Source organism: Eucyclogobius newberryi, unplaced genomic scaffold (genome assembly GCF_026437365.1).
Source record: "Eucyclogobius newberryi isolate DKJ021-1_F unplaced genomic scaffold, fEucNew1.0.hap1 SCAF_21, whole genome shotgun sequence".
In the NCBI taxonomy this organism is placed as follows: domain Eukaryota; kingdom Metazoa; phylum Chordata; class Actinopteri; order Gobiiformes; family Gobiidae; genus Eucyclogobius; species Eucyclogobius newberryi.
The window spans coordinates 20,323,741-20,336,815 of record NW_027315846.1 but is presented as its reverse complement, the minus strand read 5'-3'; the positions used below and the strand labels follow the sequence as shown (position 1 = coordinate 20,336,815).

Below are 13,075 nucleotides of genomic sequence, written 5' to 3'. Positions count from 1 at the left end.
CAGTTTAAGTGTTCTTACCGTTTTAATCGCAACCTCCAGACCTGTCTTGACCGACTTTGCCCGATAGACACATGCAAACGAACCCTTCCCAAGAAGTGTGAGGACTTTAAAATCCTACAAAAGGAAAGAGATCAAGTAAACATACAGCTCTAAACAAATCAATAAACACAAGTGCATAAATATGTAATAACACCTCGATGCTGATTTCAGGTGAAGCAAACAAGCAACTGTCTACATTTCGACAGACTTGTAAATCAGGAGAAAAGTTTTGAAAGTAGTTTTGTAATATGTTAAAGGGAGTCCGTCCAGGCTGCGACATCCTGAAGTTAAACAAGAGACGCCGCTAACGACTTCACTTGGTGCCACAACAACCGACAACAAAGTCCAACACCTGACGCTGTCATCTGCCCAAATGTCCCGGCTCTTTTCCCGCGGCAGAGACACAAGTGATTGTTCCTAAGCAGCGAAAAAGGCAAACGAATCCACTGACAACAAGAGCACCACAAGCGTCAGCGGCTGGGAGGGACAGGCACGTGCATGAGCAGGTTAAGAATGGAACTACTACCATCGATAATATATACGATTATGGAGTTTAAAGCCATTTGTGTTTCTTGTATGCAGCAAGTTATTAACATCCAGACCCAGGTGTAAATAATATTATCTAAAGCAACAACAACAGAATCACTTAAATAGCTTTTAAAAACTCTATCAGCACATATTAGATGCTAATCGTGAATAATAGAGCCCTTTAGCTAATCATAGCCACTCATACAACACAAACAAATGCTAACATCGACAAGAAAACATGATTTTAAGCACTACTACTATGACAGAGGATTGGCTGTGGATCTCTTGATTAAAAGAGACGTGGCTGAATCACTACTACAATTGTCAACATTAACGGAGAATGTTTAAATAGAATACGAAATCAAGTTTGAGCTGTGTGTAACAAGCTCCTAGTTGTCTTGTTCAACACGCCTTTCAGGTCATTGTAGTGGACCCATGAGTGGACCGCGAGAATTAGCACAATATACTATGGCTAGCGTTAGCTAAACAAAGGAACTCGCCTCAATTTTGTCTCCGATGGCCGCACTCATCCTGGCGGATCAAGTGGGTGCAAGCTTCATATTCGTCGGTCACACGTGGTCATATAAAATCCATGCATGAACATGAAAAGTGCGTTAAACGCACGGAACTATGATAGATCCATGGTTAAACTACAACTGTCGTGTTCGGTTCCCATTTCTTCCATTTTGAAAATATGCGCCCGTTACTCACGCGCCTGCGTAGTCGTTGCGTCACGTGACAACAACACGCCCACGCGCCCCTCGATCTATTATATTATCGATCTGCTCCTGTTTGTTGACAACAATGAAAGGAAGTTTTCAAATTACATTGAGCACTTTTTTCAGCAAGGCTTTTCAGCCATAGATTTATGAAAATTAATTAATTAGCTTTGCGTTTTAAAGTTTAGGTTTTTAAATTTTGTTTTCTAAATCAGATAATATACCTGCATTTGTAATTATGAAAGAGTAAAACATACTTTTTATTATTATTTTTGTAATTGTTATTTTTATTATTAAATAGCATATTTTGCCATGTTTAATATTAAATGTTAATGTTTGATTTTATAAATCAACAACAAAATGTTTCAACTTGTATTCAACTTTCCTGGTGTTTTTTGTTTTCATAAAGAATATGTTCTATTTATTTATTTTTATTCATTTTTTTAATTTTTACAAAAAAATCATGATTTGTGTGTGTCTGCAATTTTGACTCACGTTAACATTAGATGGAAAACAAAATGAAAAACCATAAGTCCCCAACTTACTTAACAATAGACAGTTTGTGGAGACAGAAAAGACTACTTACAATCTATAAAAAACAATGCATAAGGGCAAAGATGCAGTCATTAAAGTCCAAGGCAGTAAACGTTAAAGTCCTTTATTTTAACATGGACTTCAACACTCAGTGTCTTCTTCAGGGCATACGCTTTAGATGTCAAAATTTAGTATAGTATAGTATAGTTTTTGTTTTATTCTAGATGTGAAACATTTATTTAATATCAAATTTCAAATAAAACAGCCATGCAGGTATGAAAATATGGACAGACAAGTGTTTTCCTGTGTTATTTAATATTATTGCACTTATTTCTTAGCCCGTAAATTTGTCAAATAAGTTAATCAGTTAGTCAGTTAGTCAGAAGAGCACAACGACTTACAAAAGTTACAAAGGTACAGGTTTTTATTTACAGGAAAGTTGATAAAAACATAAACATAAGACATATTTCCGTATAATGATGATTTAGTAACATATGGACCTATGATAAACTGGATTTATAATGTACATATTTTCACTCAAAGTGTTTACATTGCACTCAGTCCTCCTCAGACACTTGGATGTATACCCCAGGGCAAAAAGTGTGGCATGCCGCATGTCTGACCATCAAATCCCAGTGTGTCACACTCACAAACATTGTGTGGGTGAGGTATCTTGCCAAAGGACACAACAGTTGTAAGAATTGAACCACCTCACCTCTGGATTGAAGACAAAATCTGTGTAATTGCGCCCTCTCCTTTATAGGCTAGTTTCTGCATCTTACTATATAGCAGTAACTATCAAGAATAAAAAAGATAAGGAGTGCTGCGTGGGTACATGTCTAAATATGGACTTTTAAAATTCTGATCAAAAACAGGTGCTCAATTGCAGAAAAAGGTGCTTCTTAACAGTTTTTGGTAAAAACAAAAAAACAAAAAAAAGTATTGCAAAGGATATGTAGAAAAGACTATTCAACATATTCTTGCTACACGTTTTTACACAAATAGACGAACCTTTTTTTCTCATTGCTGGAACTATATAAAGTGCATTTATTTTATAGTGAAAAGAGACAGGACAAGATCTTCTAGAATGGAACTGCCTCTTCGTCACTAAAAGGGTGTAGCTTGCTAACACGCATGCGCATACAGAGCCAGGAAGTGTGGTATGCAGCACAGGCTACATTTAGCCAGTTAGCTTGACTTGTGGCGAGTAAACTACACAATGGGCCTGTTTGGAAGAACACCTGACAAAGCACCGAAGGAGATGGTAAAGACTTTTTATTGATTTTGAAATGTCATGTCATGAGCATAAGTTACAATCACTACATTTCTGCCCTTGTTTGCTATGGTTAGCCGTCAGTTCAGTTTGTTGACAGTCTGAAGTTAGACATGATTAAACCACTCCGTTGCTGTGGTATAAACTCTCTAAGCAGGATTGTTTCTGAATACATAGCAGGATTGTTTCTGAGTACATAGCTTTTTAGTGCTTTTACTTGTTATTGTAAACCTGCTCTGGTAGTAGGCGACATGGAAAGCATGACATCACCACAGCGTTGGTATAACTGTGATCATAAACACTCCTCAAAGATCATTTCTTCTCTGACACAGGTGAATGAGTGGTCCACTAAAATTCGGAAGGAAATGAGAGTAATTGACAGACAAATTCGGGGTAAGGTTGTAACAATCAATACTGCACATTTATTTTCCACTAGCAATATATATGTAATAACAATGACGCTGTTATGTATTAAAAAGCAATGGTTTGTGATGGTTTGTCTTATATGTTCTAGAGATTCAAAGAGAGGAAGAAAAGGTGAAGAGATCTATCAAAGAAGCTGCCAAAAAGGGACAGAGGGATGTCTGTATAATTCTTGCAAAAGAAATGATTCACTCCAAGCGAGCAGTCACAAAGCTGTATGCGTCTAAAGCTCAAATGAACTCAGTGCAACTCAGCATGAAGAACCAGCTGGGTAAGTGATCCAGCCCAATATATTTGACAGTATTTGTAATTTGTTGATGCAGAAGTTTACTGTACATACAATGTATTTTGTTGCTTCCAGCTTTGGTACGCGTCTCTGGTTCCCTGCAGAAGAGCACTGAGGTCATGAAAGCCATGCAGAATTTGATCAAAATCCCGGAGATTCAAGCTACAATGAGAGAGTTGTCAAAAGAGATGATGAAGGTTTGCATATTTCTAAAGCTATAATAACTAAAAGACTTAAAGCTTGCTCTGGATACACTTCCTGAAATAATTAGAGGCAAAATCTGATGCGATTTTGGGTGTCTCAAACATCTATGTTGATGTACTTGAATATGAAATTATCTCAACACTGTTCTCTCTTTCTAATTTATTTTGACCCAGGCGGGTATTATTGAAGAAATGCTTGAAGACACGTTTGAAAGCATGGAAGATGGGGAAGAAATGGAGGAAGCAGCGGAGGAGGAAGTTGACAAGATTCTTTTTGAAATTACAGCAGGTAATAAATATTTATGTTTTTGGGGGGGTTAAAATGAAACAAAAATTAGAATAAAAAAAAAAAATAGAGTGACTAGTTCTGATACTGTCATGGGCCAGAAAGTTTTTAAATAGTTGTATTTGTTGGCTAGGCGCCCTTGGTAAAGCACCCAACAAAGTCACAGATGAACTTCCTGAAATGGAGCCTCCAGGAGCAACCGCAGCCTCAGACGAAGAATCTGAAGAAGACATTGAAGAGATGCAGTCCAGACTGGCAGCTTTGAGGAGCTAAGGTGACCCCAGCTCTCACCCTTTGTGCTCACACCATTAAAGACTATTCTGGTGCAAGATTACAAATACTTTAATCTTATATTCTTTCTTACAATTGTGTGGGGGACAGAACTATTTACAGTAAAAGAAGCACTCATGCATTTTGCTTTGCGACTCAATGGCCTGGTAAAACAGAAGGTAAGGTGTATAAAATGTGGAATATATGAAAAACCTGCCGTGCCTAATGTGCTGTATTGTTTTGAAAAGCGTGTCCCATGTTTACTTAACAGTGCTGTGTAAAAGTACATGCTCTCTTCTGGATTTCTTTAACGAAAAGATGTGAAATGTTTTTAAAAACATTTTAATGTTCAACCACTCTGCACATAAAATTATATTTCTTGCTTTATATATTTTAATAGGAAAGTGGCAAGCCTTTCAAACCTGAGCCTTTGTGCAAAAGTTAGTACCTCTTTTTGTACATGATCTGCTTGTGTAGATTTGGATATCTTTTTTGTGTCATTGAAAGGAAGCTTTTCAGGTGGGGGATTTGCTTCTTGCTTGTCTCCATGGAAACTGTATTGCTTAGTTTTAGGTATTTTTTATGCTAAATAAACTGAAAATAAAGCAGATCGCATTCTACACAGATCTGCCTTGGCCAGGTGGCATCATATGCTTCTCTTCATGGAGAACTGTGGAACTTTCTTGGCAATACAATGAGATTCACATGGAGACAAGCTCAAGCCTCCACCTAAAAAAGATTTTAGTGTGACAGATATGCAAAAGAATTCAGAAATCCAGAAGAATGTCACACTGCACTGTAAATGTGAAGATGCATACATAGAAACAAAACAATCTGTGCCAATCAACCCTTGTTATTGGACTTACAGAAGCAGGTTTTTATTCGATGTAAGAGAGTGAAATTGCACAAAGATATTTAATTCTCTTTTAGTACATCCCCACAATTAACCAAAATAAGACATTGGAATATGCCGTGGTTTTTTGAGACTTGTTGATAGTTATACGCTGCATGTCTGCATTGTCATTGTGTCCATGTCAGAACATCTGATGTATAACTGTATTTAGCAGTTTTAATGGTGATGGTTAAGTTGCTTTTATCTTTACATGTGTACAAAAATAGCTTTATTATGTTCTTCTGAAAAACTGAAGCTTAAATCATTTAACATTTTGTTTGTTCAAAAGGCTCTGGTTAGTGTCAAACCTCCGTATTATGGTTTATATGTTGTAAGTTGCTGGAAATAAACATTGAATATATATATAAAACATATTTTTCTGAAGCTTTAGTAATGTGAATCTTTTGTAATGTATTTTGTTTACTCTAATTACTATAATATCCAAACTTTGGCTCAACTACCGGTAATTGGTCAAAAAACCTACTGCAACATTCCTACTTTTTTAAACCTATATCTTCATTGTGAGTATTGAGAGCATCTCCTTAAACCTCAGTTTGTCTGTTGGCGCTGGTTTGTGGTGAAGTGATTCCCTGGGCTCTGTGCTGTCTGTAGGATTGGATTACCTGAGGTCACGCTCCCTGGCTCCTTTTTGTTCTACCGAAACCCCATCTGTGTACCTGGTGCTGGGCTCTTGCATGTACGCCATGGGGCTGGAGCTCACCTGGGCACTGCTCTAGAATGACCACAGATACACAATCATTCACTTTTGTTTAGCAAATGGGCCACATACATATGTTCTATAATTGTGCTCAGCCAGTTTTATTTAAGTCTAGTCATGCAATAAGAACAAAAGTTTTAAGCATTTACATTTGGATTGGTGAAGGTAAGGAGTCCACAGATCAAGAAAGAGGACTGGTGCTTAAGCCTATTTATGTCATTTACACACACAACCAAAGAGTTTAAGAGGATAGTTGCAGTCAAATGATTATAAACGCAATACATTTAGTTAACCCACAGCTCACTGACCTCTCTGTCAATTGTTGGCCTACTAATCATCAGTATATTTCACTGAAGGGACAATGAAGTGTTGAATCAAATAACTTGGCCTCTTTCTCCATTGTGCAACACAACACTGCCATCTATGGACTGTGTTTGGACCTTCTCCGTCTGCATCACGTCGCGCTTGTGCGCGTGCGGACGCACTGCCCTAGACGCGCCTGTCATTTGGAGGAAACTCCTCCCAGCAGACAGCGCGTCCTGTCGCCTTTTTCAGCGCAATGGTCTCCTGGATTATATCAAGACTTGTGGTGTAAGTCATTTTATTTTCTATTATTTGAACTATAATGCTGTGAAATCTTTGCATGCAGGGTTTGTTCGTAATCGCGGTACGTTTTGCCGTGGTCGATGATCTCACCGTTTTAGCCATGTAAACACCCGCAATTTGTATTTCGTGTTTGAATGTTTTATTGCTACGTGCAAGTGAAACCAATGTCTATTAATGTTTGACTAAAGCCAGTTAAAATTCCACTGGAGGCGCTTTGACACAGGATCACAGCCGCCCTGGTTTAATCAGATTCAGTACTAGCAGTGTAGGCTGCCATACCCAGTGACAGGCATTCTTTGTGCTTATCAGGAGGATTTTTGACAGACAAAGAAGAGACCTGATCGGATAAACATTTCATGAACATATGATTAAACACTGTTAGAAAGATGTTTATTTTTTGGTTGCTTTTCTCTTTGTAAATGGCACATAACAGACACAAGGTGCTCCTGCGCTTCTTGTTTATGTCCCATGCTTGAAATACAAAAGGGTAAGGGATGGGTCAGACTTCTCAGTTTACATACACATAATAGTTTATTTTAATGATAAGATTTCAGTTCAAGGCCTGGTATGTTCATAAATATGAATGACTAGCCAATAATAGGCAACAGCTGTTATTGTAGGTTATGGTTATTTTTACCGTTACAAACTATGAATCAGCATATCAGATCGTGTGGCCTACGCTCACACCGGCCCGAACCTCAAAATAGTGAACTTATTAAATTTAGATTGTGGTGTAGAGTTACAGATGGCTATGCTACCATCTTCTGTATTGAGTTGTTGGTGCTTTAAGACCAAAAGAAAATGCATAAAATTGTCCCTACGGTGCATGGGGGCATTAGTTGTCGTTTCCAGTCTTGAGTTCAGGGCGGTGGACGGACCAGGGCAATGCAACATGATGTGGGTTAGTAACTTGAGCAGGTTGCACTCACAGCTGTTGCTTGGATAAAGTCCTTTTCTCTGGCAACTCTCAAAGACACAAGTGTCACTCCCAAATAGAAAAGACTAAACAAATGCTCAGGTTTAAATCAAGAGTAAGTGCAAACACTTAATGCAAACAAGTGTGTCACAGATTTATGCTCTTATCTTTCCTAATTCTTTTGCCCTGCAGACTTGTGTTTGGCACACTGTATCCAGCGTATTCTTCTTATAAAGCTGTGAAGTCGAAAGATGTCAAAGAATATGTGAGTTTATTATACTTGCCTAATACACACAACAAGACTTTGGGAAAACTGATTTTGTTTTTCTCGTTTAGGTAAAATGGATGATGTACTGGATAATATATGCCCTATTTACAGCTGTAGAAGCCTTCACAGACACCTTTGTATGCTGGTAAGTCACTAAAGAGTTTTAAGAGATATTGTTGCAATGTTTTCCCTGTAATGGTGACGTGTTGTATAATATTCCTCTTGGGTACATAAAAGGACAACTAACTATTTTGTTATTGCCTTTTCTTCTAGGCTTCCTTTCTATTATGAGCTGAAGATAGCCTTTGTGGTGTGGTTACTGTCGCCGTACACAAAAGGCTCCAGTGTGTTGTACAGGAAGTTTGTTCATCCCACACTTTCCTCCAAAGAAAAGGTAAAATGCCATCCTGTGTGTCTGTCAGTTGACTTCCTGTGATGTGCTTCCAGGAAAGGGAAAAACAGATGCAGAGTAGGTGAAAACACGACTGGACTTAAGTCACTGTGCTGTTGTGACTAATGTCATTTCTGTCCAACATGTCTGAGTACAAATGGCCCTTTGTGAGGGAAGAACATTCCTTATCTTTTAAAATGTACACTATGAAACTTTTCCAACAGAAAAGATGCATGGTGCACCTTTTTAAATTAAGAATTATAAATATATAATATATATTGCTTGCACTGATATTATCATGGTATTAATCTCGAGGTACAATATTATTCCAATAATCTGTGTAGAAACATGGGGAGCCTAGTGATTAATACTACACATTATTTAAAACCTGCCTTATTTTTCAGGATATTGATGATTACCTCTGCCAAGCAAAGGACAAAAGCTATGACACGCTGGTGCATTTTGGGAGGAAAGGGCTCAATGTAGCAGCCACAGCAGCAGTCATGGCTGCCTCAAAGGTACTGCTGACTCCCACTTCTGACCTGACTGTAGAGAACAGTAAGCACAGTACCACCATCACTCTAAACAGGCATTTGAGTGCAGTATTTCCGACTGGACCCATTGAACAGGTCAACATGTCATTCTTATGCCATACCCAATACAGCACTTAATTTATAAACATATGAATTTATATTTCTTCAAATCTAGAACAAAATAAAGTAATGATTATATTATGAAACACTACCTAATTATATTTGTTTTCCATAAAACTATGACAATACTATACCGTTTCTACTGGTGGTACTTGGTGTTTCTACTTTGGTTACAAATTGAACAGAAAACATGTATGAGTTTGCTGATATCTTCCTCTGGTGTGCTGCACATCCAGGGCCAGGGCGTGCTATCAGACAGGCTCAGGAGTTTCAGCATGCACGACCTCTCGTCCCTGCAGTCAGACCCTGATACCCCACACTCTGGACCCGCACAGCCCACAGCAGCAGTTCAGCACCGTAGTAGAACCATGACGCGAAGCAAGTCAGAGAGCCAAAAAGGTACCCACAACCCTTCACCTTTTTTACAGCGTATTATTCAGCATACAGACACGGACACTAGTCTGACCCAGGACACACCTCTGGGTCCACACTTACTGCTGCCACAACACAGTCCTATGATCACACTCACATGCAGTCACCAGAACTTCCTCTTCTATATTCAGCTTCACAGAAGAATTACCGTTTGTTCTTTTCATGTGATTACATTTTTCCTTCAGCGAATCAGTAGTTATGATTCATTTAAATGCCTTCAAAGTTCTTGTGCAAACAACACGAGCGACACTGTCTCAAACTCAAGCTTGTTAAATGTAATCGAAGGAACAAACGTCCAAACAGATGAACCAGGTATAGGTGGTCATAAAATTACAATTGTACGGTCTATTTACGATCTTTTATTACAGTGCAAATACGTGAACAGGAAAAAAGACAGAATGGTTAAACAGCTGCACATATGCCAGGCTCTGTGTGGCCGACCTCAACATTGAGAGTTTGATTCCCAGCTCTGACAATGTCCTGAATGTCCTCCCTTCTCTCACCTCCTTTTCATGCTTTATTATCTAATAAAGCCTAAGGGCAAAGAGACTAAGTCATATATATGATTGATAAAATGCAATGATAAACTTTGTAATTTGTGGTCTAACCCGTTACAAAATACTTCCACGGTTGTGAATCGTATCACAGTCACAGGCCATGTTTGTTTTATACCCGGCCAGTGTGGTTTGTGGTTGACCCGACTCTCCTCGGTGCAGGACAGGATGATGATATGGCGGACTATGAACTGTTGGGGCTGGATACATGGAGGTCCAAGGAGATTCCGTCCCAGCAAGCCTTAGACAGTGAGCCCCAGAGCGAGAGAGCGTCCTTTACCTTCTCCCTCACCCCTCAGTCCTCTGCCCCATCCACGCCCTCCCCGCCCCCCTCTCCCTCTGCGCCAGAGCGCCCCGAGGAGCTGGGCAGAGAGATCCCCAAAGCATCTAGCTCCCCACAGCTTAGGCTCAGTAAGAGGAAGGCCCCAGAGGTACCGTCAACTGCTGCCCAATCCTAACCTCCCCCTCTAGAGATTGTCCTCACATATTCACCGTGTGCTGAACTGATCATCACGCATCAGTGTGTTTGCAACCTTGCCGTGTTAAGCCTCTAACACACTGTTTACTGACAAGACTCAAATATGCATCTGTTTTATATAGTAGAAAAAGCTTCAGTTGTAGTCATCTGGACTCAGTTAGAAAAAATAATGATGTGATAATGATGACTACAACTGAAGCTTTTTCTACTATGGAACACGCCTGGACGAATGAGGGATTACACCGACATCTGTTTTATATAATTATCCATCCATCCATTTTCTACCGCTTGTTCCCTTTCGGGGTCGCGGGTGACTGGAGCCTATCCCAGTGACTTCGGGCCTTAGGCGGGGTACACCCTGGACAGTGGCCAACTTGTCGCAGGTTTATATAATTATGTAATGCAAAATATTGTGGGTTTTTTGTATTATTTCATTATTATATTGTGTGAACAGACGAGATAATTTTGATGCGCTGACAAGACAAGATGGGCACAAGCCATATTCAAGAACTACTATAATTAGAAAACTTTTTTTTTTTTTTAAACACAAACATATTCATGGCTTGTCGGTGTAATCCCTCATTCGTCCAGGCGTGTTCCATAGTAGAAACCACAGAAGAGTATAAATATCGGAGTTCCCGACCTAAATTCTGTTATTGACAATGACTCTTGGATGAGAGTCGAAACGTCTATTTTTTATAACCGAGTCCAGATGACTACAACTGAAGCTTTTTCTACTATATACATGGCTTACGGTCAAAAGAAAACACAGGATAAATTAGGTTATGATAACGTTCAGTATTGTCCAAGCATACACATTTCAGGTTCTGTAAGGAATAATATAAAAGTTTGTGGAAAAACCCCAACTTTGTGCTGTGATATATTTGCTAAAATCCTTTGTGTAACTTTTCTGGTGGAGGTTTCGCCACTTATTACTAATCTATCTCCATGCAGTTGGCACCACCAGGCTTAAGTTATAAGTCAGACAGTAAGAACGGTTAGAATTCATGTTTTGACTAAAAAAAACGATAACAATAAAAAAGACCGAAAAACAAATAAGAGAAGGTTAATGTAAAAAAATCCAGGCAAATCAACAACCAGAAAAGCTATGCAGTGCACCTTTTAAGGCACCGATTGGTTTGCTGAGATTGATCTGTTGTGTTACATAGCCTTAATGGTGAAAAGCATTATTTTATTTCAATGATACTAATAATGAATGGGATGAATTTGTGTTGATTTTCGCCCTGTAGTTCTCAAAGTATTATTAAGTTGACTGTCTTGTCTTTCACTCGCAGCCTCCTCTTAGAGTGCTGAGACTTCAACAACAACAATGAAGCCATTTGAAAGTGCGCTCCCGGTGACTCCAACTGCCTTTGCTGCAAGTCCAAACAGTGAATGGCCTAAAGCTCAGAAGAAAACAGCCTGGCTTTGGAAAAAGGTAGAACCAAAGTGCTGCAGACCCTCCTAAACTATACAGTACATCGCTTGTTGCTCTGGTCAAGTAAGAGACATTGAGTGAATGGACACCGCTACACACTGACGGTTATCAGTTAATTTGATTATGGAATATGTGTATTTATGTCTGTAAAGTTGTGTGCACTTACCTTGGTTACAGTATGTCATACATAGGCATCTGCATGCGCATTCTCTTATTAGTTTGTACTGGACACTAAAGAATTGTGATCGGGATGTTTTCCCCACTGGCCTCTCAAAGACAATGTTCTTGCTCCATTACAAAGCCTTATTTTGAGGGAGGTGTTAAAACAAATTTCTCAAGTTGAATATATCCTGTTTTTTAACCTCGGAATATAATGAAATCTTAAGTTTGATATTTGTATAATAGTTATATCACTGGAGCTTATCTCAAAACAAAAATCATACCCGTACGATCAATATGAATTACGTAATACTGATTATTTCTTGACAAATCCGGCGTTCAGTACATCTCACATGTGTCTGGAAGCAGACCGATCGCTTTAGTTTCTTTCCTTAGCCTCAGCTTTGTCCCGTTATCACCCACATTGACATGTAACAGTTGTTTGGAGTGGATGGAACAAGCATTTCTCAGGTACAACTGTTCTGTTTACACTTCATCTCCCTTGTTATTGGTAAAGATTGTCTGCACACAAATGTCCTATTCCGCCAACATGTGAAAACTGATGGCTTGAGCATTTATTTGTAGTCCAGTGTTACTGTTGCAGGTGTTGCTCAATTTTTGCTAAGTAGCACAGTTATACAATTGTGCATAGAATGATCTATATCTGCATGTTTATTAATTTATATGACAAAAACATTTCTTAAGTGAACCTCTTCACCCTTGACTTACTATGTTCTTCTAAATGTGTCATCAATCTGTGCATTGACATCACTGTTAGTGAAGTACTGTTCATTTACTAGAGACACCACTCTAAAAAAAAGATGGGATTATTTTTCTGGCAGGCCAGAATGACAAACATGTTGAATAAGTGAAAATAAACATAAGCATTTGTGACTGTAGAGTGGTGAGAATATATTTGAATGATTTCAAATGTTTTCCTGTTAAAAATGAAATCCAATCATACTCAGAAATGTGAAGCAACACTGTCTTGTCTGTTTTTTTATCATTT

At 38.7% G+C, this 13,075-nt stretch overlaps 3 protein-coding genes across 3 annotated transcripts in view; 2 read left to right on the top strand and 1 right to left on the bottom strand.

Moving 5' to 3' along the window:
- Positions 1-1,270, bottom strand: part of plk4 (polo-like kinase 4 (Drosophila)) — a 6,622-nt gene extending 5,352 nt beyond the window's left edge. The window contains exons 1-2 of the mRNA XM_072457887.1: positions 1,068-1,270; positions 19-114 (exon numbers count right to left, since the gene is read on the bottom strand). Coding sequence (XP_072313988.1) covers positions 19-114; positions 1,068-1,097 — 126 coding nt within the window. The 5' untranslated portion in view covers positions 1,098-1,270. The remainder of the gene's footprint in view (positions 1-18; positions 115-1,067) is intronic.
- A 1,666-nt stretch (positions 1,271-2,936) lies between these two features.
- On the top strand, positions 2,937-5,953 carry chmp3 (charged multivesicular body protein 3). The gene is made up of 6 exons (XM_072457853.1): positions 2,937-3,084; positions 3,426-3,486; positions 3,608-3,787; positions 3,878-3,999; positions 4,180-4,294; positions 4,425-5,953. Exons 1-6 carry the CDS (start codon positions 3,040-3,042, stop codon positions 4,562-4,564), a joined length of 663 nt encoding a protein of 220 aa, XP_072313954.1. The 5' UTR covers positions 2,937-3,039; the 3' UTR covers positions 4,565-5,953.
- Positions 5,954-6,617: 664 nt separating this feature from the next.
- On the top strand, positions 6,618-13,050 carry reep1 (receptor accessory protein 1). The gene is made up of 8 exons (XM_072458355.1): positions 6,618-6,762; positions 7,886-7,958; positions 8,030-8,106; positions 8,235-8,355; positions 8,757-8,870; positions 9,242-9,404; positions 10,154-10,422; positions 11,765-13,050. Exons 1-8 carry the CDS (start codon positions 6,731-6,733, stop codon positions 11,801-11,803), a joined length of 888 nt encoding a protein of 295 aa, XP_072314456.1. The 5' UTR covers positions 6,618-6,730; the 3' UTR covers positions 11,804-13,050.
- The last annotated feature ends 25 nt before the right edge of the window (positions 13,051-13,075 follow it).

Coding starts and splice junctions, on each gene's coding strand:
- chmp3 (XM_072457853.1), top strand. CDS start 3,040: ATGGGCCTGTTTGGAAGAACACCTGACAAAGCACCGAAGGAGATG. Junction 3,085..3,425: donor ACAAAGCACCGAAGGAGATG/GTAAAGACTTTT, acceptor TCTCTGACACAG/GTGAATGAGTGGTCCACTAA. Junction 3,487..3,607: donor AATTGACAGACAAATTCGGG/GTAAGGTTGTAA, acceptor TATATGTTCTAG/AGATTCAAAGAGAGGAAGAA.
- reep1 (XM_072458355.1), top strand. CDS start 6,731: ATGGTCTCCTGGATTATATCAAGACTTGTGGT. Junction 8,871..9,241: donor CAGTCATGGCTGCCTCAAAG/GTACTGCTGACT, acceptor CTGCACATCCAG/GGCCAGGGCGTGCTATCAGA. Junction 10,423..11,764: donor GTAAGAGGAAGGCCCCAGAG/GTACCGTCAACT, acceptor TTTCACTCGCAG/CCTCCTCTTAGAGTGCTGAG.